This window comes from Eubalaena glacialis, chromosome 1 (assembly GCF_028564815.1).
Source record: "Eubalaena glacialis isolate mEubGla1 chromosome 1, mEubGla1.1.hap2.+ XY, whole genome shotgun sequence".
In the NCBI taxonomy this organism is placed as follows: domain Eukaryota; kingdom Metazoa; phylum Chordata; class Mammalia; order Artiodactyla; family Balaenidae; genus Eubalaena; species Eubalaena glacialis.
In genome coordinates this window covers 180,457,389-180,482,627 of record NC_083716.1, presented here as the reverse complement: position 1 = coordinate 180,482,627, position 25,239 = coordinate 180,457,389, and the positions used below count along the sequence as shown (strand labels likewise).

The window sequence follows — 25,239 nt, the reverse complement described above, 5'->3', positions numbered from 1 at the left end:
GGTCTAAAGTTAGACTGCTTTTTCCCCATTATTATGAAAGTCTCCTTTTAAGAAGTTATAAAATAGAGAGGCAATATGATCAGGAGATGAGAGGCGAAGACAGGGGGTTCCAAACACTATTTTGGACTTTTTAAAGGAAATACAGCATTTTTAGGGATAAAAAACTTATCCTCAAAAAAGGGCAACAAATAAATTCCTTCCTCCACCAAGGAACCTCCCCACCCACTCTCCCCTCCCCGCCTCTCCTCCCCCATTGCCCCCACTTCTTTCTCTCTGCTAATTCAGATACAACTTATTCCTCAAGAATGATCCATCTCAAAACTCCTTCTCTAGGGCTTCCCTGGTGGCGCAGTGGTTGAGAGTCTCCCTGCCGGTGCAGGGGACACGGGTTCGAGCCCTGGTCTGGGAGGATCCCACATGCCGCGGAGCAGCTAGGCCCGTGAGCCACAATTACTGAGCCTCCGCGTCTGGAGCCTGTGCTCCGCAACAAGAGAGGCCGCGATGGTGAGAGGCCCGCGCACCGCGATGAAGAGTGGCCCCCACTTGCCGCGGCTGGGGAAAGCCCTCGCACAGAAACGAGGACCCAACACAGCCATAAATTAATTAATTAATTAATTAAAAAAAAAACAAAAACAAAAAACAAAAAAAAAACTCCTTCTCTAGCATCTTCTGCTCCTTCACTGATTCATTCCTGTGGTCTCTATTCCTTGAGCATCCCACCTCCCAACCCCCACATTATTCTGTTCTTGTAACTATGTTGCTCTGCTGGTATTCTTATGTAAGACCTTAGATTCATGCTTCAGATAGCCATTGCAGCAGACACGGACAAGGCTATGTGCTAGACGATAAGCACATTTTCTTCTGTATTCTCCAGAAATTCACTAATCAGTTTAATGGTTGACATTTCCTGTTAATTAACTCATTTGGCAGATCGACTGGTGGTTTTTTGAGCAACACATTACAATGAAGTCCTGTTCCACATTGTATCCACTGACTTACAGAGATATTCTACAGACATATGTCCACCCAGGAAGGCACTCTCCACAGGAGGGCATCAGGCCCAACACTATTTTAGGTTCCATCTAAATTTGCTTCTTGCAGATAGATGGCACTGGCTTCTTCTCAACACAGAACAAAATAACTCAGATGCATAAAAATGATCAAAGGAAACCTTCTAGTAATTAGAAAATATTCTCTCTGTTGCCACTGCTCTGGGCATTCCACCAGAAACAGCATCATGGTTTTAAAACTGTGTTAAATTGTTACACCTCGCTTCTGTAAGTTGTTTGCTTTTCGCATGTCCTTTAGCAACAAAAAATGAGAAATGAACTCACCACACCATAGGAATATGTGTCACAAGTTTCAGACACAGGGAGACTCTGGATAACTTCTGGAGCCATCCACGGGAAAGTTCCAACCAAGGACATGTGCGTTGTGTGGTTATGGAACCGAGAGGCACCAAAATCGCAGATCTGAGAAAAGAGAAACGAGTATCAACTTTTGACTCACTGACTAATAAAAGAATTACCAGTCACAAAACCTACATCTGAAATTAACGAAATTTTTAAAAATTAAAATAAAGAGTCCTACCTTCAACACCCCATCAGCAGCAATAACAACTAAAAGGAAAAAAAAAAAGATAAATTATGAAACTCATCTAATTCGAGTTATACTGAAAAAAATTATAAACTTCTATTTCTATCTTCCATATGGCATTATGAAAGGTAAAATCAAAGTATTTACTGCACTGAAGATTTTGTAAAAAGGAGCTGACATTAAAATAAAAATACAAAACTAATTCTATGAGGTGCTGATTAAAAAAGGCTTCAAAACACTGGTTTAAATTAAATGCAGTAGTGTCCAGCAAAAAAGGCATAGATTAGTAGTAGTCAAGAGAACCAAATTTTTACTTGGGTTCTGCCACTAGACTGTCAACATGATACTGAGGAATAATTAGCATTATTACTTCATGGTATATATGGTTCTTCCTCCCAGTTGAAGAGTAATTTTCTTGAAGGCAGAGATAATACTCATTTATTTACTTATTCATACATTCATTCATTTAACAAATATTTGTTGAGCATATACTATGGGCAAGGCCATGTACTATGTTCTAGCAGAGGAAGGTGAGCAAGACTGGCATTGTCTCAGCTCTGGTAGAGATTACAGTCTAATGGTAAAGACAGTTAAACATCTATAATAAAGTGGGACAAGTTCCATGATGAGAGGCATGGAGACTGCCATAGGACCAAAGAGCAGTCTAAGAAGTCAAAGTGTAAGGAGGTTGAAGTTTCCTGGAAGAAATGACGCTATGCTAACCAGAAAGAGGAGACCCGGGGGAGGAAAGCAGTTTTCTAAGCAGAAGAGTGAGCTTGTGCAAAAGGTCAGGAGCAGAGGAAAAGGCATACAATTTTGGAGAGCACAGGCTGGGTCCAGAAGAGCCTTTGTGAGAAATGGAAAGGCAATGAATGATTTTAAGTGGAGGAATGAAATGGTCAAATGTGCAGAGGGGAACAGAACACAGGTAAGGAGATCACTGTGTGCACCAGTGTTGTAGTCCAAGAGAGGTGAGGATGCCTGCACTAAGGCTGTGGCAAAGGACAGGAGAGAAGTGGACTGAGTCAAGAAACAGCTAGGAAGCAGAATCAACTGGGCTTGGATAATTGGCTATGGGGGAGGAGGAGGAGAACTCAAAGAGGAAATAAAATAGAGGCAATACAGCATAACGGTTAGAACAGGAACTCTGCAATCAAACTGTAATTCCTTTTTATTTGATTACTGGATTAGGCAACTGGTATTGTCACTCACTGAGAAAGGGAATGCAGGAATAATTTTTTTGGGGGTAGGCAGAAGATGAAAAGATCGACTTGGACACAATACATTTTAGGGTCACACAAGATACGTATGTGAATATGTTCAATAAGCAGATAGATATATAGTTTTGAAGCTGAGATCTATTTGGGAGTGTTAAGATGTAGTTGGGGCTTTTATGGGAGTGGGCGAATAACAGCATAAGAAGGGAGGAGGCCAAGGGCAGAATCCTGAAGAAATGTTTCTAGCCTTTCCTTTGTAAGCCACACAGTGTCTTGAACATGGTAGTTTAGCAATACTTATTAGCTGTTACTAACGACCTTGATAAGTGGAGAAAATAACCTTTGTATGATCCACTACACAGAAATAGCCTAAGGGTAAATTTGATACTATATATAATAAGCTATACATTTTTTCAAATAAAAATATAAATATTGTTAATACTATATTCAGTTATTTAAAAAATACTTCTACTACTTTTTTTTGATTATAAGATTAATAAGTGTTCATTTTAAAAAGTCTAACATTATAAATCTGTGTAACTTAGGGCTTCCCTGGTGGCGCAGTGGTTGAGAATCCGCCTGCCAATGCAGGGGACACGGGTTCGAGCCCTGGTCCGGGAAGATCCCACATGCCGCGGAGCAACTAAGCCTGTGTGCCACAACTAACTGAGCCTGCGCTCTAGAGCCCATGCTCCGCAACAAGAGAAGCCACCGCAATGAGAAGCCCACGCACCGCAAAGAAGAGTAGTCACCGCTCGCCGCAACTAGAGAAAGCCCGTGCACAGCAACGAAGACCCAACACAGCCAAAAATAAATAAATATAATAAATAAATTAAAAATAAATAAATAAATCTATATAACTTAGAAAATGAAAGTCCTACTATTCTGTCTCCACCCCCCCAAAACTGTTAAAAGTTTGATCTATATTGTTTCAATGTGTATGTGTTTTCCCATCAAGTAACTACACAAACTGTAATTTTTTTTGGCTGCGTTGGGTCTTCGTTGCTGTGCGTGGGCTTTCTCTAGTTGCAGCAAGCAGGGGCTACTCATCGTTGCGGTGCACAGGCTTCCCATTGCGGTGGCTTCTCTTGTTGCGGAGCATGGGCTCTAGGCGTGCGGGCTTCCATAGTTGTGGCACGCGGGCTCAGTAGTTGTGGCTCGCAGGCTCTAGAGCGCAGGCTCAGCAGTTGCGGGGCATGGGCTTAGTTGCTCCGTGGCATGTGGGATCTTCCCGGACCAGGGCTCATATCCATGTCCCCTGAACTGGCAGGCAGATTCTTAACCACTGTGCCACCAGGGAAGCCCCCAAACTGTAATTTTTAAAAATGGGAACATTCTCCATTGTTAGTCTTCATAATGACATCTTGGATAATTTAACCATTCTCCTCTCATGGGATATTTAGGATACACAGATAAACTAGATTAAAAGGAGAGATGTTAAACAACTTATTTAGATTGAAATTCTGAGCCAGAACTGAAAATGTACAAAGTCATAAAACTCTGATACTTCCTACTAGATTCTGTATTATTTCCTAATGACCTCCTGCTAGCCAATATATATTAAAAGTGTTTAGCTCCAGGAAGCTTATGTCTAAGAAAAGCCAAAGGATAAGTGATGAAACCTAGAAAAGGGCAAGAACAATCAGCCAGAGTGAACTGTCAGGGTCAGGGTGCTGGTCCAACCTGGACTGCTGAGGAGTGGCAGCTGCCGACAACTTCCCCTTCTCCACCCCCCCAAGCATCACGGTCCTGGGCAGCTGGTTGGATTCCTGAGTTCTCTTCCTCCGCTGATCAGGACTACCCATTCTAAGGATCACACTATCAGTAGTTACCCATTTTAACTGCAGTGATTTAAAGATTTTCTAAAAATAAATTGTTTTCCTCCTCCTCCATACTTAGAAGAATCACTTAGAAAGCAAGTAAAACATTAAAGCATGTAAATGAATTGATAGCAAGATTTTTTTGTTTTTAAGTAGCAAACTCTGAGGCAAACTCTGAGTGCTGGCTAGCTAAATAATCCCACTGCCCTTCTCCATTAATTTTCAAGTGATGTAATGGACAAAGCATTCTATTACCACTCCTACTTGAAGGTAACATCTAATCCTGCCATTTAAAAGTGCTCACTCTCCGAATTATAAAATACAGGATCATAAATAAACTTTAGCAAGTAGAGAAGAAGAAAAAGAAAGCTCTTACTTTCCAAACCTGTGCATCATTTTTGGGCGCTCCTTCAGGTAATATGAGTGACATAAAAAATTTACACCAGGACTTCCCTGGTGGCGCAGTGGTTGAGAATCTGCCTGATAATGCAGGGGACACGGGTTCGAGCCCTGGTCTGGGAAGATCCCACATGCCGCGGAGCAACTAGGTCCGTGAGCCACAACTACTGAGCCTGCGTGTCTGGAGCCTGTGCTCCGCAACAAGAGAGGCCACGATAGTGAGAGGCCCGCGCACCACAGTGAAGAGTGGCCCCCGCTTGCCGCAACTAGAGAAAGCCCTCGCACAGAAATGAAGACCAAACACAGCCAAAAATAAATAAATAAAAATAAATTAAAAAAAAAAATTTACGCCAAATAACTCAGGAGTAACAATAACAAAACTCCAAACTGCTAGTACAGAGAGCCATCTAAAAATAGAAGACTAAAAATACACAACTATGTGCTTTGACCAGCAATACCTGTTTTAGAAAATGATTCTAGAGAAATAATTAGGGATGTGTTGAAAATTTCTACTGAGAAGTATTAACTTCAACATTTCCTATCATAGAAAAAATAATGTAAACAACCCAAATGTCCATATTCTGTGCTACTTATACAGTGGAACACTATGCAGCCTCTTGAAATAATGTGGAGGATTTTCACATTTATTAATAGAGGAAAGATTTTCACAGTATCAGCAGTGAGTCAAAACAGCAGGTTACAAAAGATATGGAAAGCATGATGCCTATTTCTATACAACGGTGCATGTATTTTATAATAAAATAGGTAAAATAAAAAAGTATGACTACATTACCATTTCTTGACTTGAGATCTCTGTGAATCACCTTGACAGGAGCCTCCATATGTAAATAGTGCATTCCTTTTAGTACAAAAAGGAAGAAAGGCCTATTAATATAATTTTTCAACATTGCATCAGTATTACCTTTCTATTTTAAACATCAGTATTACTTTCCATATTTTTGCAAAGGATTTAATAGCAAAAACTAAATTCATGTGCTCTGTTTTTCCATGATGGATAAAATAGGGACAGGATACGCCCACATTAGGAAAATTTATATGCTAAGAAAAATTTACGTGCTTTAACCTCTTAGAAGTTGGAATTTGATTGTGGATAAAGTGAGCTTCTTATAATACCCAATAAGGACACCTTAATTTTCTGGAGTCTGCACGAAAATAGCACAGATACCACTGGAAGAAAGGCTCCAATGACTAAGGTATTCTATACTACCAACTGCCTTCTAAATCAGCCAAAGTTCTGACCAAAAATTTCAGTTTTCATTTGCATGTCTGCAGTTACCCAGTGCAGCTTGGTTTCTCAGTACTCATTCCAGTAAGACCCCGGGAGTGGAGGTGGGGTAGGGGTGGGGAGAACTGGTTGGATTCATTAGTTGTGGTTGGTAAAGGATTTGGGGATCCTCAGATAGAAAAATATACAGTAGTTACAAAATATTTTATTCTTCTTACAAGGATAAATCTTCGAGATAATCTATATTTAAATGTACTCTAAAATTCTCTACAACATATTGAAAATCAGGTTACTTCAGTAAATTGGATGTATATAGAGTTTTATTATTTTGAATAAAAAAATGACTCTTTCCCAGTATTTATATAGTCTATCCCCTTAGAATAAAGAACAAGAGCATTTTCTACTGAAACATTTCCTCTCTTTATTTCTCAAGTTGTCTTTTCTAAACAATGGAATAGCCCCCTCACCCCAATCAAACAGGTTCCTTTGGTTAATGAACTATCTATTGAACAATAATTTAATAACTAGGCCTTGGTTCTTTTTTTCAGTATATAGAAAATTTCAGTTTTATAAAGGCTAATTTTAAAAATAATCTATTATTTTCTACTATTCTGATTATTATATAGTGAAGAATCATGAAAGAACAAAGAAAAATTTCAAAAAATTTAAACTCTTGCCATATAAAGATATTACTGAAGAGTCAACAAAAGTGTTAGTAATTCAAATGATCTTAAACAAGATATAACTGGAATAAAAGAAATATTTCTTCTAATATTAAGTTCTACATATTCTAAGCTGTGAAAATTCAAAAGCTACAACTCAGGTAACTTTTAATAATTTTTAAGACAGAATTTCATAGTTATTTCTCTTTTTCTTTAAGAATCAAATTCCTGAATAATTTTTCAGGTAGATACTATTTAATTACTATTAGAGGTATACCTAGATCGTTTCTACATTTGCTGACAATAAAGAATTTCAAAAAACGTTCAAGCAAAAAAGTTTTAAATACAGGCACTTTTCTTCCTCATGGCAGATATTACGAGAAAAAGTATTGTAAATTATTTGTGTATAACATATAGTATACATTTATAGAATATTTAGTGTATATAAACAGCTGTAATCAAAATCATATAAAATTCTATTTAATGTGTTTTTATAGAGCTATCTACAATTCTGTCTGCCTTATTTTTATTGCAAAAAAATAGGAATGCTGAAAAATACTTTCATCAATTTTAAGATTCAGAGTTTCCTAAAAAAAGATTTCACAGGAGTCACTGGGGAGATTTGGAATCAATGATGACCATTTGGAGATTGGATCCTGGTTTATTTGCTTTAATTGTTCCTTTTACCCATTGTTGACTGACTTGTAGCAATTTCAGATATACTGGCTGGTCTGCCCTCCATCCCTCTTCCCACCCAGAAAGAAGAGAATCTTTTTTTTTGCCTTTTAGGAGGTTTTCTCTTTGCAGTGATGTTAAGCAATGCCTATTTCAAAATGCACGAATCCACTCTTATTTGAAATGAATTATTCATCCTTTGATTTCTCAACATCTTGTTGCTTCAGTGGCTTCAGTCATGGTCAAACTGAAGGGCACAGCTGAATTCAAAACGGAATCAACAAAAATCAAGCCTTCCTATTTCATCTCCAAGTTCTACACATAGCTTTATCAGAGAGGGTAGAAGTCATTCTGAAAGCATTGATTTCTTCTTCCTTTCGTAGGCCATTTTAAGTATTAAGTATTACTTGTGACTACACATAAACGAGTCTCTTCTCTGCCTCACGCTTCTCACCTGAGTCCAAACACATTAGAACTTGCCTTTCAGATTAATTCATCAGCCACCAAAAAGTGATTTTATTACCGTGTGGTTCTGGACACTCCCATTTTCTCCATCCCTATTTTTTACCTCTAGTTCCAGTGTGCTATTTAGTCCTGTTCCTTCTCTTCCTTGTCCTTCTGATACAGAGTGCCAGGGCTCTTGAGAAACCACAGGAATGACTGAGCTAATCTGGAGCCAAAGGACTTGCCCTACAGACAGGGACTGTTGCAGGGGAAGGGACCAGGAGGGATGAGGTTTACAGGGTGGGGGCCAGAGAAGCTTAAGTGGAGGGTGTACAGCTGGAAGCTGAGTGACTGGTGTCGGTTGATTTGTTTGCTGTCTATCCATCCTAAGTGCCATTAAGTAATAAGATGGGTGTAATTGGCTGAGCACCCTAAATGCAAATGTCTGTAAGGTGAAGTGTTTTAAGTCAAGGACTGCTTGTATATGTATTTACATTTCTGTAAGTGTATTTCCACAATGCTTCAGGCAGCTTCCAATAATAGCACATTACCCTGCTTACAAACAGGTGGCCTACTGATATGCAGAGAAGTGGCTATGACGTTACATGAAAATGTCTTGAAGAATGTGAAATTTTAAGGCTGATTTGAGACGTCTGATGCATGAATACACAATTAAGTTAATTAACACAGCCAAAGCCTTAGGTACACCATCCTAAACATAGAGCTTATTATTCTTATAAGGTAATGAAGTATCACTCAAGCAGCAGCATTTAGCATGAAACCTTTTTTTTTTAAATTTTCACTTTCTCCATTTGAAGAATTTGGCAGGTGTTGATGAAACTTAAAGCAGACAAGATAATTCCCCAAAGGAAAGGCTATTACTTTTGGAAGTCCCTGTGTGACTTCCCAGTGAAAGCAAAGTATGAGTTGCTTTCCTGATTGGATGCTAGATATCCCTTTATTTGCTTTGTAAAGAGATGTTGGTAGAGATTGGAGCAGCAAAATGCAAAGGAGTTAATTGCTCCAGTAAAATTTGGAAAGACTTGCTTTCTAGGGGTTGCTAGAATACAAACGTAACCATCAGCATTCATTATTTAGATTAAGTTGTTTCCAAAGCAACTTTGACAGTTATAAATAAAACTCAGAAACATTCAGTTATGGAAAATAAAAAGATAAAAATAAATGGAATTTAAATTGCTTTAGAAAGCATTTGTCTATGCAGGAATTTATGAGGGAAAAAGAACTAGGCACCTTGTTTAGGCATATTGTGTATTAAAAATATTTCATTTCCAAGGGTGATTTCCAAGTTTACATTAAATATAAAATAAAATCTGGGGCTTCCCTGGTGGTGCAGTGGTTGAGAATCTGCCTGCCAATGCAGGGGACACGGGTTCGAGCCCTGGTCTGGGAAGAGCCCACATGCTGCGGAGCAACTGGGCCCGTGAGCCACAGCTACTGAGCCTGCGCGTCTGGAGCCTGTGCTCCGCAACAAGAGAGGCCGCGATGGTGAGAGGCCCGCGCACAGCGATGAAGAGTGGCCCCCGCTCGCCGCAACTAGAGAAAGCCCTCACACAGAAACGAAGACCCAACACAGCCATAAATAAATAAATAAATAATAAATAATAAATTTATCAAAATAAATAAATAAATAAATAAATAAAATCTGAATTGCTTTTGCATGGCAGGATAAATAAAAAAATTTTTTGCAAGTGGTTACTATTTTTAGCATATTATTATGTATCCGAAATGAGTAGAACTAATCCTACAGTAAGTCATGTTTTCTGGATACTGCATCTAAGTAGAGACTTGCAGCACAACAGAATTATCATCTTTCCATTTAATGTATCAAACAAGCTGGTCAATTACAATGTCACAAAATAGGGCAAAAATGCTGCCTTGGAGCCATTGATTTTGTTGGAACTTGGTTTTTGGTAAAAAAGAAAGGAAGGAGAGAAAAGGAATGCAGGAGTAGAAAGGCAATGATCTAAAATATTATGTGCACAGTAAGTTGCAGAATTCTTGCTCCTTTTGGTCTGAAAAAAGAACATCTTAAGATACAGAATAAGAAATCCTCCGACTAAAGTCACCATGTCAGGATGCTCTCCACCAATTCTGTAAGAATACACGAAGCATTACCTTTGGCTACATCAGTGGCCCAGGTCATAATGTGATCCATGTCCATCTCTTCACTTCTGTTACTGTTAATGTAATCATAGAGTGATCCCAGAGAAGCATATTCTATTTTCAAAGGAAACATAAGCATATAATGAAAACCAAGGCACATTTCAGAAATAAGACTTCAGTGTTTCATTGGGAAAATGTGTTAAATAATTTAACAAAAGGCATTAAAAGTTTATAAAAACTGTTCCATGCTGTGGTTTCTAAAAGTTAATATCATCCTGGTAAAAAATCTGTCAAAGACAAGACCACTAACAGAATGAATAATAAAACTTGAGCTGACAATGAAATCCAAAGACATTCAGATGGAATTCAGAAACACAAGGATGTTGCAAGAATGTATCTGAAACAAAGGCAGGCATGAATATAGGTATTTCTTCAAAAATTTGTTATTCTTATGAGGTAAGATTAAACACGTAAGTCAGAGGGTTTATGTGACAATGGAAACAAATCAGTATTTGTTGCATCAGGATTTAGAAGAGCCCTCAAATTTTAAGCACAAAAGGCCAAGAAAGTGAGAAAATTCCTTTAAAAATGGCTTTGAGATATAAATTCTCTATCTTAAAATTCACATACTATAAGTGTACAATTTGATGACTTCTATGATCCGTTTTCAGTTTACTTTTGTGTATGGTTTGAGGTGAGGGTCTAAGACTTTTTTTTTTTGCATGTGGATTTCTAATTTTCCCAGCACAGTTTGTTGAAAAGACTATCCTTTACCCATTTAACAGTCTTGACACTTTTGTTGAAAATCAATTGACCATCAATGTAAGGTTTTTTCCCCTAAATTCTTAATTTTGCTCCATTGCTCTATATGCCTGTCCTTGTGCCAATATTGCACTATGCTAATTACTGCAGATTTATAATAAGTTTTTTTTTTAACATCTTTATATAATAAGTTTTGAAATGCGGCAAAGACCTTAAACTTAGATCTTTCTTAAAACTGGTTTGGCTATTCCAGTCTTTTGTATTTCTATGTGAATTTTAGGATCACCTTGTCAATTTCTTACAAAAAAGTCTGCTGAGATTTAGATAAGAATTGTTTTGAATTTGTAGATCAATTTGGGAGAATTGCCGTCATAACAATATTGAGTCTTCCAAGCCACGAACACGTAATCTTTCCATTTATTTAGATCTTTATTTTCTCTCAGCAATGTTTTGTACTTTTCATTGCACAAGTCTTAACACTTCTTATGTTAAATTTATACCCAAATACTATTAAATTTATACCCAAGTACTATTCTTTTTGATAGTACTGTGAATGGAATGGTTTTTTAATTTCATTTTTAGACTGTTCATTCCCAGTATATAGAAATACAATTGATTTTTGTATATTAATCTTGGATCCTTGTGACCTTGCTTACCATGTTTATTAGTTTTGGTAGTTTTTTGTGGATTCCTGGGGTTTCCTGAGTCTTAGAGAATCATGTCACATAAGACAGTTTTACCTCTTCCTTTCCAACCTGGATGCCTTTTATTTTCTTTTTCTTGCCTGATTAAACTGGCTAGAACCTCCAGTACAATGTTGACTAGGTGTGACAAGAGCAGAACCTCATTTCCTTGTTCCCAACCTTAAGGGAAAAACATTCAATTTTTCACCTTTAAGTATGATCTTAGCTGTGGGTTTTAATAGATGCTATTTATCAGGCTGAGAAAACTGACTTCTATTTTTAGCCTGTTGAGATTTCTTAGCGTAAATGGGTGTTGTAGAATGCCAAATGGTTTTTGTCTTTTATTCTATTATCTATTATGATGCTTTATATTAATTGATTTCAGATGTTAAATCAACCTTACATTTCTGGGATAAATTCCACTTGGTTGTGGTGTATAATCCTTTTTATTGGTGGCTGGATTCAGTTTGCTAATACATAGTCAAGGATTTCTGCACCTATGTTCAGGAGGGACAGTGGTCTGAAGTTTTCTTATTATGTTTTTATCTGGCTTTGATATTAGGATAATACTAGCCTTATAGAATGAGTTGGTAAGTGTTCCTTCTTCTATTTTCAGAAAGAGTACGGGAAGGACTGGTGTTATTTTTTCTATAAACATTTGATAGAATTCACCAGTGAAATCATCTGGGTCTGGCGTTTCATTATGAAGATATTTTAAATTATAAATTTAAATTTTTTTACTTATAGTTCTGGTCAGATTTTCTGTTTCTTCTTGAGTCAGTTTTGAAATTTTTTATCTTTTCAGGGACTAGTTCATTGCAACTAAATTGTCTAATTTGTTGGCATAAAGTTGGTCATAACACTCCCTTTTAATCCTTTTAAATTTCTGTAGGGACTGTAGTGCTATCCTCTCCTTCATTCCTGGTTTTGCTAATTTGTATTTTCTTTTTTGTTGGTCAGTCCAGCTAAAGGTTTGTCAGTTTTACTGATCTTTGCAAAGACCAAATTTTTAGTTTCATGGATTTTCTCTATTATTTTTCTGTTTTCTATGTTATTGCATTCTGCTTTAATCCTTATTATTTCCTTTCATTGGGCTTGCTTTGGGTTTATTCTGTTATTTTTGCAGTTTGTTAAGGTTGGAGCTTAATGATCAATTTCAGACCTTTTTTTTTTTTAACATAGATGTTTAAAGCTATAAATTCCCCCCCTAAGTATTACTTTATCTGCCACCTATAATTTTGATATGCTACATTTTCCTTTTCTCTCTGTCCAAAATATTTAAAAATCCATTGTAGTTTCTTGACTCACTGGGTATTTAGAAATATGTTGTTTAATTTCCAAATATTTGGGAATTTTCCAGGTTTCTTTCTTGCATTAATTTCTAACTTAATTCTACTGTGGTTGGAGAACTTTTCAGTCCTTTTAGATATATTGAGATTTATTTCATGGCCTAACTTATGTATGCTAAAGAATGTTTCATGTGCCCTTGAAAAGAATATGTATTCTTTGTTGGGTGGTGTATTCTATGTATGTGAGTTAGGTAGAGTTGGTTGAGAGTGTTTGTCAAGTCTTCTATATCCTTGCTGATTTTCTATCTAGTTGTTCTCTCAGTTACTGAGAGTGGGGTAATGAAATCCATTATTGTTGAACTGACTATTTATCCTTTAAAGTCTGTCAATTTTTGCTTCATGTACTTTGAGAACCTATTGTCAGCTGTATATACATTTACAATTGCTGTATCTTCCTGATATGCTGATCCTTTTATCATTATGAAATGACCCAATTTATCTCTAGTAATATTTCTTTTCTTAAGCCTATTTTGTCTGAAATTATGATAGTTACTCCAGTTCATGGTTATTGCTTGCACGGTAGTACAGAATTAAGGTTTCCAAAGATCAAAGAAAAGATGGTCCACTATTGTACCTTTTCTTTTGACTTTGGAGATTGAGATTCTAGTCACTCCATTTCTTTGTAGATCTGGGAGAAAGATGTTCACTTCCCTTCCAAGGGAAATAAAATGGCAGCTGCCTCTTGGACTCTGTTCCAGGTCTTATAAGCAGATTTTAGAAAATCTTCTCTGTGATGAGAAGTTTCAGCAAACACACATGCACAGGTGCACACATACACATACACACTCTCACCCAGAAATCATCAATTCTAGTCCCTTCATTCACGTATGAGAAAACTGAGACATAGATCATCAGTGACCCACCTATGCAGCTTTGGCAGAATCAAGGCAAGATTTCATCTCTCAATTCCTATTCTGGTGTTCATTCCATTCCATCACTCTGATAAATTATTCTTTCAAGTCCTCAGTATGAGTGACAACAGCTGCCTGCTGCAATAACCTTTTCTATTAACAAGCACACTCAAGTTGGAATAGATTCAAGCCATTCAAGATTCCCCCGTCAGAACCCCAACATCTGAGAAAGACAATGAGGTTCTAAAGAGGGGGAGCTAGCTAGGCAGGGTGATCAAGGTCTGTGTGCCTGTCTCTCTTTCTGCCTTAACCTTCCCGTACTAAGACTTATTTATGTTCATTTCAAGAGGCAGGGCAAGTGCTATATCATCCCCTACCCATGTGATCTTCCACACTTGACTCAGTTCACGTCCGTATGTCATCCCGCAGCATCTGTGGGGGGTTGGTACCAGGACCCCTTGCAGATACCAAAATCCACAGATACTCAAGTCCCTTATATAAAATGGAGCAGTACAGTCAGCCCTCCACATCCGTTGGATCTACAGTGTGCTCATAGGCTTCTTGCATACAAGAAGAGGAGATTCTGTATAAAATCAAATTGAGAAATGTATACCACTGTGGTTCTACCACTAGCTGGGTAACCTTGGGAAAGTACTTAAGTTAGAGTTTTAGTTTCTTATGTGAAGTAAAATTACTTTATCTATCTCATAGGGTTATTCTAACTATTAGATGAGATAATTTATAAGGAAGTACCTAATCCAGTCCTTTTTACTGAGGGTGTTTTGTTATTTTATATAAAGACAATCCAAGTCCTTAACACTACAGTAGAATAAGAGAGGGCTAATCTTTTAAGGTTTTCTTGTTTGCTTTGTTTTGATCAAAGAACTGCCATGATAAAGAACCTGGTCAAAGTTACGTATTGTAAAATTGAGCACTATACTCATCATAGACCTGAAGTTGTTCATTGGATTATACAAATATGAGTATAAAGTATTAAAAATATGTGCCTTTCTGTGTTTTTATACAGCAAAATTTTCTGTGTGCTCCTTTTTGGAAAGGGTATTTCCATCAGTTATAAACTGCTACTCCAAATTATGTGATAATTTAGATCAAGGTCATTACCAACCCAGATGACCAAATCTGAAAAATATTCTCATGTCAGAGGCCTTGAAGAAAGAATGCTCTAACGGGATTAAAATGCCTTGCAAAGAATTATAACATGAATAGCTCAAGAAATCTTAATTTGTAAAAGGTCACAGAGTTACAAAAAACATGGCTCATTTCAACTAATTAAATGAAATTTTAGTTAAATGGCACCTTTAAATATTGGTACGGCAGCTGCAAGTGCATTTAAATAGCATTTACGCAGATATAATTAGCACAATTAAACATGGGTAGAAGTGGAAACACCATTCTTAATTATATTGATATAATCAGTTTTATTAATGCTTTATAGCAACAAAAGTGACATCTGACAGTAGCACACAATTCATGACAGAACCTAATATTAAGCATTTTAGCATATTAAAGAATCTAAAGCTAGGTAATTGGGGAAAGAAAAAAGTCAAATAGAGTTCTTACCTGTGACGATACCATAGTTGGGAGGTTCAAGAATTACTCCATAAAACTGGATGATGTTTCTGTGACTGAGGACACTGAGTATTTCTGCCTATACAAAAATCAAATACAAAATTGCATAAGATTTCACATTTATAAAAGTCTCATAAAATAGGTTTCCTATTCAATTTTCTTTCACATACATTTACAAAGATGTATATGTGCTCAACAAGTACGTGATGCTGATAAAACTCTGTCTTTGACAGCATTCTTGACAGATTAAGAATTTATATATTGAAGCTTTCTGAAAAATTTAAAAAAGAAGTGGGGTTGAATTGACGGCAGAAGAGGTGCTTACTAGCAAGCTGGCATGACTGACAGTGGAAGGGGATGACTAAAGAGGGGAGATGCCATATTTATTTACAGTAAAAGCCCTCTTCCTAAAAGTCAAATACATTTTTTCCTGCATAATATTTCTTTTGGGAGACTGCAACAAGACTGAACTTCTATCGGTTGGATGAGTAGTCATGACAAAATTACGGCAGGGTTTCTTAACTATAACTGGAATAGATTCAGGTAATATCTATTTATATTATTTATCTAACCATTTATTTAAAATATATTATTGCTCTCGTACTGTATGCAAAGTACTGTAAAGGACAGACATGTGGATTCTTGACGTTCAGTGGTGATTTGATAGGGAAGCCATACTTTACACTGCGAAATGTGTTAATTATTAGAAAACTGTACTGCAGAGTGTCATGGTAAAAAACTACTGTTTATTAAACTTAATTGTTTTAAATTAATTAATTAATTTATTTATTTATTTTTGGCTGCATTGGGTCTTCGTTGCTGTGCATGGGCTTTCTCTAGTTGCTGCAAGCGGGGGCTACTCTTTCGTTGGGGTGCACAGGCTTCTCGTTGCGGTGGCTTCTCTTGTTGTGGACCACGGGCTCTAGGCCCACGGGTTTCAGTAGTTGTGGAATGTGGGCTCAGCAGGTGTGTCTCACGGGCTCTAGAGCGCAGGCTCAGTAGTGGTGGCGCACGGGCTTAGTTGCTCCACGGCATGTGGGATCTTCCCGGACCAGGGCTCGAACCCGTGTCCCCTGCATTGGCAGGTGGATTCTTAACCACTATGCCACCAGGGAAGCCCTAAACTTAATTTTTAAAATGAAAAAAAAAAGTGGTACCACAGTGTATATCTGCTAATGTCTATAGGAGGACGTTCTCTAGATTAAGTAAATCACATGTAGTCATTAAAATTTTATTGCTTTTGTGGAGTTAAAATATGGCTAATCAAGAGTTAAAAGTACAATTAAAGAAAGTCAGCAATGAATAAAAATGGAGAAGCCTTGGTCATAAAGGAGACTCCCCTTTGGGAATTTGTACATTTGTTACACATTTTTATTTTCATAGTAGGAGTTGAGTTTTCATTTAAAACGCTGTGAAACTTGTTTTGAAGGTGGTGTGACTAGACAGAAAACAGAAGGTTGAGGGTTGACAAGGGGGTCAATGTGGGAACAAGAGAAAGGAACCTTATTCGTGATTGGATGAGACATTTATCAAGGTTGATTTGACAGTTTTTTCTTTTAGTAATATAGGCGTTGAAGGGAGCTATCAAAACGATTCCTTAACATTCACTGAGCGTCCACTGTGTGTAGAGGTTCTGTATTCATCAAACAACCTTCTCATAGTTTAGTTTTCCAAGTAGAAAGAAAATGCATTGAGTAATAAATACAATTATTCATCCATATGACAATTCTATTTCTCATTAAGTAATCATAAATGACCTTGGTTGTAAAGATAGAGTTCATGTGAAGTTTGGAAATCATAAGCCCTCTATTTTTAAGTGGCAAATCAACTCTTTTGTGAGTAAACCGTGAGAGTTCAATGTGAGGAAGCATTAATGTTGGGACTAGTATTGGTCAAAATAGGGGACTGTTACCCTTTGGTGTGCTTTGGTATATTCTTTGGAATATCTAAATCCTGTGACCATTAAAAATGTTTGTTAACAATAAAGAATAAATACAAGAATATTCTGAATCCTTGGACGACCTTTTTTTTTAAATTTTATTTATTTTATTTATTTATTTTTTGCTGCATTTGGTCTTTGTTGCTGCACGCAGGCTTTCTCTAGTTGCGGCGAGCGGGGGCTACTCTTCGTTGCGGTGCGCGGGCTTCTCATTGCAGTGACTTCTCTTGTTGCGGAGCACGGACGCTAGGCACGCGGGCTTCAGTAGTTGTGGCTTGCGGGCTCTAGAGCGCAGACTCAGTAGTTGTGGCGCACGGGCTTAGTTGCTCCGCGGCGTGTGGGATCTTCCCGGACCAGGGCTCGAACCCGTGTCCCCTGCATTGGCAGGCGGATTCTTAACCACTGCGCCACCAGGGAAGCCCTGGACGACCATTTTATAATTCAGCACGACATGGGATTTTCAGTGTTCCAGCTAGTTTTCATGCTTACGTTTAAGATATTGACAAATTATACCTTGGAGAGAGAATTTATCTTTGCAGGTATTGGTAAGCATGTCTAACAGCTCTTGAGTAGGCATATGCTAATGACAAAACAACAACTATTATCTTGTGTCCCTTTGTTGTGCTCGTATTTTAATTTTTTTACAGTTATAAAAAACTCTTACAGTATGATTTGCAAGTAAAAGACATTTTTATGGAATAAGACTTTAGGTTCCAATTTAATAAACTAAGAATTTGATTTAACATCTTGAAAACAACATGCTATTTTAGAGTGCTGTACTAGTTTCATGGAAATGGGCTAATAATAAGCAGAGGTAGATTAAATAAATAAGTGGTATTTGCAATAAATGAAGGTCAGGTGACACCATGTTAGCAATTCAAACAAGCTCCAACAGAAATACCTGGGATTAACTGAATTACTAAAACCTGTACTTGTAGCAGCCAGTAACTGATAGCAAGCGGATGTATTATGTAGATTTGCCTTTATAGGCACCTGCTTGCCAACAGTTCATTAATGGAAATTGCTGAAGTAAATATGCAGCAAATAATTTTTCCTTAGATTGTTGTTTTCCAGATTTAAATTCTGGGATACTCTAGCAAATGGCCTGCACATCAAAATAATGGATTAGTGGTTTTAAAAAGTTCACTATTAAAAAGGAAACATAACAATGACGAAGGCTAAAATAATGCTCCATTGTACCGAAAAATGTAAATATCTTTTTACACTATTAAAAACTAACAAAAGAATTATTTTTAGTACATATAATTTGATGAAAGTTGTTTACTTCTGTTGTACTGATTTTATAGTTGCATTTTTATTTAACTGAAAAACTGATTTTGATTTTATGAGCTATACACAATAAAGAGTTAATTCTTAGGTTTATGTTTATGTTTACTCAAGTTACACTGAAATAATAATTTTAGTCAACACTAGAAGTCCAGATGACTTCATTTTTCTACACAACGAATTTACATTTCTGTTTGCAAAATGCTATTGTAAGAACTCTAACAGATACTTGTATGCCGACTCACAGCAGCATTATTCACAACAGCCAGAAGGCAGAAACCACCCAAGCATTCATCAAGTGATGAGCAGATAAATAAAACGTAGTATATAAATACAATGAGTATTATTCGGCCATAAAAAGGAATTAAGTTCTGATACTTGCCACAACATGGATGAACTTTGAAAGCATTAGGCTAAGTGAATAAGCCGGGCACAAAAGGGCAAACATTGGATGATTCCACTTATATGACATATCTTGAAGTTGGCAAATTCACAGGTTAGAAAGAATGTAGATTAGAGGTTACCAGGGACTGGAAGAGGAAGAAATGGGGCGTTATCACTTAACATGTAGATTTTCTGTTTGGAGTGATGAAAAATTTTGGAAATAGATAGTGGCGATGGTTGATTACAACACTGTGATTATAGTTAATGCCACTGAACCGTACACTTAAATATGGTTAAAATGACAAATATTATGCTGTATGTATTTCACTACAATAAACATTTTAAATGTTTTAAAAATGTTATTCTAGACTTTTGCAGAGATGAATGATCATAATCTATTTACTAATCATCCAAGAGTTACACAACCCAAGGTCTAAAGATCTTTGGGGTAAATAAGTAGTTTTCCAGATTAGGACGTGAGGGTTTAAGGAAAGACCGGGACAGACTACAGCAATTTAAACTCACGCTCAAAGATTCTCCATAAAATAAAGGATCCCAATGTGACAGACAAGTGGAGTAACCACAGGTCTATTCATAAAAATGTCTAGTAGTAATGTCCTTATCAGAGCACACAGATGTCTATACAGCTATTGTGTTTGCAGTAAGATATGTGACTGCTCCCACTGTTTCCAATCGGGGCTGGTTTCTTCTTCCCTCCCTCCCTCCTTCTTTCTTCATAGGAAAACTTATCAGGGATTTGGGGAGGAGGTGGGCACTCTGTTAATTTTCTTTCAACTGGCATTTCTAAGCATTTATGTGGGGAGATGACCCATTAGCTCAGTTGGCCATGTTTCCAGAACTCGACCAGCAGGTTCCAAATGGTGGATCCAATCAGAGAGAATAAGAGAATCTAAATATCATAATTTAACTAAATTTACTAAGTATTATAATTTAACTAAATTTAAGTTTGGGGGTGGTTAAGTTTTAACATCCTTCCTTTAAAGTACTTTCAACAGTTTTATAATAAAGTTTTAAGTTAATTAGTATCTTCATCTTCAGAGCAATCCCTTTCCCTCTATTCAAAACTTTTTTCAACCTAATCCCAAATTTCAATTTGTCTCTTTAATTTTGGAGAGCTACCATAGAACCCTTAAAGATTCTATGAGCTTTTTCTTTTAATTGATAGTTGACTTACAATATTGTGTTAGTTTCAGGTGGACAACAATGTGATTCCGTTACATATATTTTTTCAGATTATTTTCCATTATAGATTATAAAATATTGAATATAGTTCCCTGTGCTGTACAGTAAATCCTTGTTGCTTATCTATTTTATGTATAGTAGTTTGCATCTGTTAATCCAATACTCCTAATTTATCTCTTCCCCTCTCTTACCCCTTTGGTAACAATAAGTTTGTTTTCTATGTAAGTCTGTTTCTGTTTTGTATATAGATGCATTTGTATTATTTTTTAGATTCCACATATAAGTGATACCATATAATATCTATCGTTCTCTGTCTGAATTACTTCACTTAGTATAATATTCTCTAGGTACATCCATGTTGCTGCAAATGGCAATATTTCATTCTTTTTTATGGCTGAGTAATATTCCACTGTATATGCACGCGCACACGCGCGTGTGTGTGAATATATATATATATATATATATATATATATATATATGCCTCATCTTCTTAAACCAGTGGGCACTTGGGGGTTGTTTCCATGTATTGGTTATTGTAAATAGTGCTGCTATGAACATTGGGGTGAAAGATTTTGTGTTTTTAAAGCTTGTTTTACATTTTAAAATAGTCCATTGATAGTCTGTATGTATTTATGTGATAACATATTAAAAATAAAGTTGGGTTCACTTCTTTTTGTGAAAGAAAGATACCAATGGCACTCTACTTATCACTATAAAATGAAAGCAGTAGTTTATGAAGACCCATATCATGAGGCTAGCAGGCTCTATTTACATCTTATATTAGGAACAAGCTTTTCTCCCTGGTTGTCAACAGCTCTTAGCTGCTACATAGCAGCAGGACTGTGTCTCACAGGGTCCATCTTTCTGCCTGTGATGTGGTACCGACCACAAAGACAGTAGGTGTAAAAAAAATCCAAGGTACACTTCTACTGTCCACGAGTGTCAGCTGCTCCTCCTTGCCCTCTGGTGTGTGGTATTTAAAACACTCCTGATTTCTGGAGGACCCTGATTTCTGAGGTCCTCACCAATTTCAAGATTCTAAAATTCCATCAGAGTATGATAGTAAAAGAAAGAAAAGTGGTTCATCCAATCCTTCAAAAGGAAGCAGTCTCCTTACTGCACTGTGCATTCAAGGTCAAAGGCTCTCGCCAAAGACAGCTCTGTCTCCAAAATATCAATCTGATCCAGGATCAGTATGGTCCCCCAAAGTTCAAGAAGATATGAGATGAACCCACTTTTTTTAAAAAAATAAAAATTACACATATAAGAAGAGAGATGGGGAAGAAATAAAATAACATATTAATTGTGGTTATCTGTAGGTAGCGAAAAGAATGATAAATGATTTAAAATTTTTATATATTTCCCAAATTCTTTACAATAAGCCTCTATAATTTTTGAATCAGAAAAAGTAATACATGCATGTTGTATGTAATATATATGACTAGAGCATATAAATATAAAATTTAAAATATTGATTTGCATGGAAATTCTGATTTTTCCCTAGGATTGGGTCAGGAAGAGATAAAACTCTTTCCTTATCTCCCCAGAACTACCCTAGGTATATAAAAACTAGTTTAGTTAACCTCTGAGCTATGCGTTTCTCTTGATATGGCTCCAGAGCAAACAAGTGTTTGCCTGGGTTATTCTTGAAGAAGGCCATGGGCTCTGAGAGGCCATGAGACAAAGGTGCTGGACCCTGAGCGCACCTATTCAGAGTCTGGCTCAGTGCTTTATTAAATGATCGTCCTTCCTCTCCCTTCTGACATTTGCTCCTGTGGCCCAGTGCTCTTGAAGGAAGCCTTCCCTACGTTGCTCATCTTGCACCATGTCTAGTATAATACCACATGAGGGAGAAAGGTCAGATGCTTTATATACCAGAAGTACTCAATAATATCTGAAGGGTGGATGAACAAATAGTATTTGATGATAATGATATTAAATGTGTTTAAGTAATTGCCACGGTAAGAGTTCATGTTAGGTAAATGTTTACTCTGAACAGGACAGTAAGAAGATTAAAATGCCTGTGGGTGTGGGTTTGCTTTAATATTCGTTCTGTTCTTTTACATGCATAAGGGTTACTTAAGGGTATTATTTTATAAGAATGACAATCAATTATACAACCATAGTAGAAGCCATATGGAAATTTATGTTCACCAGCTCATTATTGATTTGAACTTTGAGAATGAAGACTTGGATGGCTACAAGTTGCCTCTTGCAGGCTCTGCCGTCCACGACAATCAAACAGGCAAAATTTCTTGACCGCCCTTCCCTGTTTGGCTATTCTCCAAGCATGCCCTCACTGCACTTTTTCAGATTCAGAATGCAGAGGCTTGCTTAGTCTTAAACCTTCCATTTCCAGTTTTCTACCCAATGCATTTTACCATTTATATTTCCAAAAATCACCTCTGCAATTAAGCCAGCTTCTTATCAAGTCCACACTTTCCGAACCCACTGCGGCAGACACTCCTCTACCACACACTGAAAAATTGAGCCCTGATTCTCAGGAGTGGGGCTACATTTCACGCAGGCTTCTTTCTGTAGACTGAATGTGTTCCCCTAAAATCCATATGTTGAAACCTAACCCCCAATGTGATGGTATTTGAAGGTGGGGCCTGTGGGAAGTGATTAGGTCATGAGGGTGAAGCCCTCATGAATGAGATTAGTGCCCTTATAAAGGTGACCCCAGAGAATTCTCTCACCCCTTCCTTCTTCCCCGTGAGGGCACAGCGAGAAGACGGCCATCTGTGAACCAGGAAGCGGGTTCTCACCAGAAACTGAATCTGCTAACAACTTGATCTCAGACTTCCCAGCCTCCAGAACTGTGATGAATAAATGTTTGTTGTTTATAAGCCATCCCACCTTCGGTATTCTGTTACAGTAGCCTGAATGGACTAAGACAGCCCTCTTCCTAGGCTTGGGCCAGTATCACAAAACTCTACAACATGGGTTTCCCTGGTGGCGCAGTGGTTGAGAATCTGCCTGCTAATGCAGGGGACGCGGGTTCGAGCCCTGGTCTGGGAAGATCCCACATGCCGCGGAGCAACTGGGCCCGTGAGCCACAACTACTGAGCCTGCGCGTCTGGAGCCTGTGCTCCGCAACAAGAGAGGCCACGATAGTGAGAGGCCCGCGCACCGCGATGAAGAGTGGCCCCCGCTTGCCGCAACTAGAGAAAGCCCTCGCACAGAAACGAAGACCCAACACAGCCAAAAATAAATAAATAAATAAAATAAAATAAAAAAAACAAAGCTCTACAACAACTGAACCAGGCCTCTTATGAACAGGAGGGGTTCGAAAAGACAACGCCACTGGTCTTCTCAGAACAGCATACCTCTTATCGTTATCCCCACAGAGCCCAGAACTATCGGACTTAGCAGTGGAATGTAAGGGAAAAGGGGAAATTCTTGATTTAAAAACTCCTAAAACAGTAGTGTATTTACAAGTCTATAAGGTCGAAATACCTGGCTCTTTCAGGCAACAAGTGGGTAGACCTTCCCTTCCCTTCTAACTCTTTCAGGCTCTGATTATAAAGATAACTGAGGCAGAATGCTCACTCTCGGTAATCAGAAGATTTACATATCAGATCACAAGAACCAGGGTCAAGGAAAAGTTGTTTAATTCATTGCATTTTTACTCCAAGAGTATCATGGCTAGAGGCATTTTCCTAAAATAAAAATTTGATTCTTACATGTATGGCAAGATGGAAAACCAGCCCCCATTCCTCCTAAAAACTCAGTGCTATAGAACAACTTTAAAAGTAGGCTTGGATGATTTTCAATCCTGTATTTAATCACCAGAGTCATACCCAGGTCATGCTCTGAGTCATTTTAGGCTTAATGAGACTCATTCAATAACATGACAAGCAGCAAACCTCTCAGTTCTGTACGTTCTCTTTCAAATGCTGCCCTTTAGGTATTCAGGGAAATAAAGAAGGATAAATGAACTGAATTCAGGTTCCATAATATAATACAGCCTATATTCCTCATGACATTTGATGTCATGAAAACTTTTCTTTGGAAGAAAATTGGCTAGAAATACTAAGAAGGAAAAATAAACAAGTCATTCTGCTCACTCTTCATGAACAGTCAAGACGGAGCCATGTGGGATGCATTACAAATGTCACCGGTACTGGGAAGTCTAAATTGCTCAATGGTTTTCCTGGTGGGTTGCAGCAGACTCACCACATGCAGCTGCTTGGACAGCAGCCTAGGCTCCCCTCCCGGGATCAGGCTGCTCTCTAGTTAACTACATACCCAACTAAGGGCAGACTAACCTGGCAGGATGGAAGGGTGGCTAAAACTGAATGAAATAAATAGCGAAGATTTAAGGATAGGGATTTAAGAGATATCTCCAAGGCATAAAAAGGCTAAGAGATTTTAGCTTCTTCACGCTCACAACAGAATGTCACTGTGATGACATGAAAAAGTAAAATATATTATAAACAACCTGTATTCAGTTTGGGTGACAAAAGCACATTCAAGCACCTACCTTTCCACTAAACAACTTATGTAACTTGGTCAAAGAGATCACTTGGGGCTAAAATTACACAGAAAACCTCCCCAGAGAAAGCCCTTGAATAAGACTTGAAGTATGAACTAATGAAGGATTAGGCTTTTTTTTAAAAATGAAAAGCAATATAATTTAATCAAAAACTAGATTAGGTGAGTGGAAATTTAAATTCTAATTACAAAATAGATGGCCCTGGAGCCACCTGGTCAGTCTGGACCTTGTTTTCTTCCTAGAAAACTACTTGGTTAGACAAAATTATCTTCCAGATTCCTTCATGCTCTAAATTTCTTTCCATTTCTATAAAAAAAAAAATTGATGCATTATTAACAGTACTTTATTCAGAGTGGGTGCTCAATAGATATTTGCTAAACTGAACTGAGGTAATTAACTGTGGTGTGTTAGGACATCCTCTGGAGTCAAACAGGCTGAAGCATGAGTCTCAGCTATGCCACCAATAAGCTGGGTGACTTAAAGGAAGTTATTTAACCTCTCTGGGCCCCA

The 25,239-nt window shown here is 37.5% G+C and overlaps 1 protein-coding gene across 4 annotated transcripts in view; it reads right to left on the bottom strand.

The window, feature by feature from the left end:
• The window catches only part of MAP3K20 (mitogen-activated protein kinase kinase kinase 20), a 163,127-nt gene that overhangs the window by 69,563 nt on the left and 68,325 nt on the right, over positions 1 to 25,239 (bottom strand). For all 4 annotated transcript variants that reach the window (XM_061202086.1, XM_061202067.1, XM_061202057.1 and 1 more), the window contains exons 3-7: positions 15,410 to 15,497; positions 10,196 to 10,297; positions 5,826 to 5,891; positions 1,591 to 1,619; positions 1,335 to 1,472 (exon numbers count right to left, since the gene is read on the bottom strand). In XM_061202086.1, coding sequence (XP_061058069.1) covers positions 1,335 to 1,472; positions 1,591 to 1,619; positions 5,826 to 5,891; positions 10,196 to 10,297; positions 15,410 to 15,497 — 423 coding nt within the window. The remainder of the gene's footprint in view (positions 1 to 1,334; positions 1,473 to 1,590; positions 1,620 to 5,825; positions 5,892 to 10,195; positions 10,298 to 15,409; positions 15,498 to 25,239) is intronic.